Below are 5,408 nucleotides of genomic sequence, written 5' to 3'. Positions count from 1 at the left end.
GCAGCGGCAGCAGCAGCAGCGTCTCTTTCCTCTTTCCTCCCCTCTCCACCTCCCCCTTCCTCTTGTCCTTCGCGTCCGTCTGTCTTCTGTCCGCCCGTTCACCGTCCAGGTGCAGCCAACCCTTGGAGACGAAAAGAAAGAAGCGACACCCACCGAACCGGGACAATAATTTCAGAGAAACTTTATTGAGTCAATAATCTATATTCTTGTACGGTTACCTAGTTTAATTAACGGCAAATATTTTGTCGTTTATATCGTTCTAAAATAAGTTTTTAACATATCACGTTGGCAAAATAATGGAACCGTCTGTTGGCGGCTTAATCAATTCAACCTTTATTGACACCCTCCCCGCCCCCGGCCTCTTATGACACAAACCAGCTGCCAGCTCTGCCTTATCAGACAACAGTTTCAGTTTTTTTATTTTCAATCTTTCATATGTTGTCTCTTTTCATGGGTGCATGGAATGTAATGATTTTAGAGCAGATCTATCTTACACGAAGACTATTGTCTTAAAACAGCCAGGCAGGCATTTGAAGGAAAAGTAAGCTTTTAAAATTTATTTCAATATTTTTAGCAGTAGCATGTGGTCTATTTGCCCCACCAGACACTCTCTTCTTAGGGCCTACTTTCGTGTATCATTTACACAACTTTCATCAAGCTCTAACAACGCAATCCCCAAGATGGATTATACTTCATTCCTGTCCGAAATGTCCAAGAGACGTGAACCCTCAGTTTTAAGAGAATTGAGTATGTGTATGAAATACTGCATTTGTTTGGTCATGAGCATCAATTATTATGACAGAATCAAAATGATTGATTCCTTCCTGTGCAGCAAAAGTAGTTCTTGGGGCACCTCAAGGAACAATATCTTTTGCAACTGGAATGCCAAACCCATCAACATTTCCCTTTTCTGAAATAAAAGTTAAACTAAAAACGGGAGAAGAATATACAGTGAAAGGGAAGGATTTGGACAACGCTTTGCAGTATCAGCCATCAACAGGGTAAGAAGAAAATTTAAATGCATCTATTAGTCTTACTTGCATTTAATTAGAAGCAACCTTATCATACTAGGTATGCAGAGCTCAGAGAAATTCTTCAAGAATTCATCGATCAAGATCATGGCAAACAGGACTGGAAGACTAGGAATGTGCTAATATCAACAGGCAGTAACGATGGCATCTCAAGAGCAGTCGACATGTTACTTAATGTTGGGGATCCAATAATAATACAACACCCACTCTACAGTGGAATTGAAACGCTGGTAATTTCAGGAATAATGATTGTGTTTCATCATATCTATATCTAAAGCGAATAGTTCCTTCAAATTATTTAACAGAATTCTCACAATCTCCTCTATGACAGAATGGGTAGCAATTTACTCAACTGATAATAATTTAATAAAGTTAGTCTGTAATAATATGTTCTAGTTGAAACCGTACAAACCAGAGTATATCCTTGCCGAACAAGACAAGGATGGAGTTGATCCTCAGATATTGCGTGAAACTTTGGAAAATCACAAGAAAGCTGGTAAAAAGATGCCTAAGGTATGAACATTCATCATCCAAACAGTTGTAGATACAGTATTTTTAACTCCTTTATATATTCTTAGGTCATGTACTTGAATCCAACGGGGGCAAACCCAACAGGTACCACTCTAACTACTGACCGAAGGCGACAAATTTACAAGCTGGCACAGGAATATAATTTAATAATTTTGGAAGATGATGCATATTACTACCTACATTTCTTAGAGGTATTCATATTTTTTCTAGATGAAATAAAATTAACAATGAAAACCTGCTAAATTTAAAACAAAATTTTATATCTACACCCGTCAACAGGCCAACCCTATAAGCTTGCTCTCACTTGATACTGATGGCAGGGTGATTCGATTTGACTCATTCTCTAAAGTTCTGAGTTCAGGTCTAAGATTGGGAGTGGTCACAGGACCAACACAACTTTTACGCCAAATTGAGCTCCACATGCAAGCAAGCACATTACAAACTTCTTCCCTAGCACAAGTATTGGAATTTTTATTGGTGTCTTCATATACTCAATTTTGATGAGGGGTGAAAAAGGATGATTAGAATTGAGGTTCCTGCTTCCTTGCCAGGTGTTAGCCTTTCAACTTCTCAACATATGGGGTACTGACAAGCTGAAGCAACATTATAAGAATGTGAGAGCATTTTACAAAGAGAGAAGAGATATCATGATCAGAGCAGCAGAAAAACACTTAAAAGGTATGTATTGCCAGTCAAATTACTAAAAGTTATCATAGTAATCATTTCTATGACTGCAGAACTCTTTCCTTTCAGGTTTAGCTGAGTGGAACGTACCCACAGGAGGAATGTTTCTTTGGATTAAAGTCCATAAAATAGAGGATACAAATGCAATGGTCATGTCACGTGGTGGTGACAAGAAAATTATCCTTGTGCCTGGGCGTTGTTTCTACGCAGACCCACAAAAAGGAAGCCCATACATAAGGGCAGCTTTCAGTATAGCACCAAAGGAGGACATTGATCAGGTAATTAAAGTGCAGTGCTGATATTAAATGTTGATTCTTTTAAAATACTAAGATTGGTCAGATACAAAAGTGAAATGGGAAAATAGACTTAAAGATAAATCAAGAAATTCTCTATTCTTAGGGAATGGCAAGACTAGCTGCATTAATTAAAGATGAACAAAACTGATCAAAACAAGTCTTGATCATGAAAAAAAAATCAAGAAAAAACCACAACAAAAACAACAAAATTATAGGTAACATTTTAAAGAAGATGTTTAGTCCTTCCTCATTTTATAGTAACTTTAAGCTAATGAGTGTTGATAAAATATAGTGTTTCAATTTGTAACAATTAGGCCTTCATTCCTTAACTACAACTCTAATTTAAAGAAAAGAAAAACACAACCATACAAGAAAACAACAAAAGCATAAAAAGCATATAAACAAAAAAAACAGTAAATTTTAAAAATGAGAAATTAGTCACAATAGTATTATTTTTCACATAAATAACACACACTGAACAAAAAACAAAGGTGGGGCACACATCAGGGTAACTTGGTAAATCAAAAGCATCAGAAGACACTGCAACAATCTTACGCCACAAGGCCCTTCTTTCTGTGCGTCTCTCAACGACGGATAAGCCGCCAAGACTAATCTTGAAAAAATTAAATATTCAATCTGCTTGCAACATAGATGCCATTTCTCTTATAAAACCCAAAGCATCAAGAATTGACAGAAAAAAAATATGCTGATACAAATGCATGATGATAATAATCATGAATAACAAAACATTTATGTAGGCCAAAGTCTTTGCCAACCCAGATGACAATAAAATGTCAGCAATATGATTTTCTTATACGATTACATTTTCCAAAACTTTGGAGCATTCATATTTTCTAGCGCTAGATATTTTCAAGATACTGATTGTGAATTTCTAAACACAAAAGAAGGTGCTAAGGCAGCTAGGGCAAGTAATGCCATTTGCAGAGCCATCTTCAATGAAAAAAGTTGTTCTAATGATGTGAGGGTTGACAAGATGACTCCTGCTTGTGTGCAGACAAGTACGTATGGGCCAAGACCTTTAAATGAGACAATTAAATTACAACATATTAATAGAGACCATCAAACCTGTAACTGTTAAAATTGATAGTAACTTCTTGACAAAAGAAAGATGTCATTGGTAGATAGATTTATTGAGAGACTGTGCAAACTGTGAAATTGTACATAAACAAAGTCAAACAAATTTTTTGTAAATCAAGAAAAAGTAAAGAATGAGCAAAAGAGGTAAAAAGCTTCTAACCACCTAAATTCAATCTCTTTATCAAAATCTTAATCTACTTACCAAACAACACAGTGAAGAAGAATAGGGGAAGAGGGACACCAACCAATGGTGCAATGACATTAATAAGCCAATTTGGGCTCATAGGGAACATCCTCAAAAAGAGCAAGTAGTAAAGAAGTTGGTGGGAATTCTTTTCCACCTACAAAAAAGAAAAGAGAAAATGTATTACTATGATACCAACATATTTGGCCTGGAAATGTTAATGAGTGCACCTAGCAACTGGTTAAACAATCAGTACACTACCTTCTCCTGAAAATTTTTAAGCTGGTTGGGGAAGTTATCCTGAACAACTTCTTTACCACAGGTAGCGGACAGAATGTAGCAGCAAGATGCTCCAACTGCTGTTAAGAAGCAGCACAAGGGAAATCCAACAACCACACCAAAAAGAGCTCCTCCAAGAACATTCTAAAACAAAAGTGTATTGTTAGAAACAGGTTGAATGTTGAATTTGACATAGTGAGGAAAGTTGATTTTGATAAGATATCGTATCAATGTTACTCGTTGTTTAAGGTATCGTTAACAATACGAAAGTGACACCTCAAATGACAAGTGGCATCAAAACAATATCGTAGCAATAACGAAAAAAAAATCATTCATCACTGTGCGAAGTAGAAATGGGAAAATACTCACTAGAAAAACTGTTCCAGGAATTGCGAAAGTCTGTTTGTATATGTAAGCACTACTATAAAGTACAAGAACGTAGATCCAGTTAACTTCATAATAGAGTCTAATAAGTTGGGCCACTTGTTGTAGCTCTTCAATATTTCCAGGAAACTTCAAGGTGCTATTGGTCTACAGAGACACAGAAGTAATATGTAAAACATAAAAAAATATGTGTAGTTTGATTACGACGCAGAAAAATGTCATGAAAAACTAAGTAACTTATGGTTCGAAAGACTACAGGAAAATTAACAAAAACAGTACTCGTAGTCCCTAAATACGTAATAAATTCACAAACAGCAACAGCATCAAACCTTCTCGGATGGTACCGCCGGTGCTATAAGCGTCAAGAAGTACATCCACGTTGTAGCCAGTGACAAAATTGGGACAATCAGCCATACACTCGCCATCTTCACTCGCAATACTTGTCACGTCTTTCGTGTTTATTACAAAGTTTCCCTGGAGATATTACTTGAGGAAGGGTTATGTTTATCTTGTTTGTGTACGTTGTCTGCTATGGTGAATGCGAATGTGAATGGTGGGTCGTAGCTCCCAACTCGGCTCGGTTCTACCATGAGAAATTCATAGGCGCGGTAAGTTTCAAACTACTTCGCATCCTGGATGAGTCCGTAAAATGTTAAGTACTCTTAAAGTGTGGAGTCGAGGAGACCTTTCATGATAAGGTCGGAGGTCGAATTGACACAGGTTCATATGCTCAATGTTGAGCGAGGAAGTCATGACTACTGTTTATCAACCTACATTTCTTAGAGGTATTCATATTTTTTCTAGATGAAATAAAATTAACAATGAAAACCTGCTAAATTTAAAACAAAATTTTATATCTACACCCGTCAACAGGCCAACCCTATAAGCTTGCTCTCACTTGATACTGATGGCAGGGTGATT

The 5,408-nt window shown here is 36.7% G+C and overlaps 3 protein-coding genes across 3 annotated transcripts in view; 1 reads left to right on the top strand and 2 right to left on the bottom strand.

Moving 5' to 3' along the window:
• LOC113207633 (uncharacterized) overlaps positions 1-5,408 on the bottom strand; it is a 13,113-nt gene that overhangs the window by 6,631 nt on the left and 1,074 nt on the right. The gene's annotated exons all lie outside the window — the stretch shown is intronic.
• On the top strand, positions 361-2,852 carry LOC113207647 (aromatic amino acid aminotransferase DDB_G0287711). The gene is made up of 10 exons (XM_026424291.2): positions 361-541; positions 620-747; positions 833-1,001; positions 1,072-1,261; positions 1,428-1,544; positions 1,610-1,753; positions 1,842-2,021; positions 2,114-2,240; positions 2,316-2,524; positions 2,646-2,852. The coding sequence occupies exons 1-10, from the start codon at positions 459-461 to the stop codon at positions 2,688-2,690; spliced, it is 1,392 nt and encodes a 463-aa protein (XP_026280076.1). The 5' UTR covers positions 361-458; the 3' UTR covers positions 2,691-2,852.
• LOC113207634 (transmembrane protein 41A) lies at positions 2,543-5,044 on the bottom strand. The gene is made up of 5 exons (XM_026424271.2): positions 4,817-5,044; positions 4,473-4,634; positions 4,086-4,247; positions 3,843-3,981; positions 2,543-3,579 (listed from the first exon to the last, which is right to left on the bottom strand). Exons 1-5 carry the CDS (start codon positions 4,910-4,912, stop codon positions 3,413-3,415), a joined length of 726 nt encoding a protein of 241 aa, XP_026280056.2. The 5' UTR covers positions 4,913-5,044; the 3' UTR covers positions 2,543-3,412.

This window comes from Frankliniella occidentalis, unplaced genomic scaffold, assembly GCF_000697945.3.
Source record: "Frankliniella occidentalis isolate FOCC.00 unplaced genomic scaffold, Focc_3.1 Scaffold35, whole genome shotgun sequence".
NCBI classification, from domain to species: domain Eukaryota; kingdom Metazoa; phylum Arthropoda; class Insecta; order Thysanoptera; family Thripidae; genus Frankliniella; species Frankliniella occidentalis.
The sequence above is the reverse complement of the archived record's forward strand: the minus strand, read 5'-3'. Positions and strand labels throughout refer to the sequence as shown.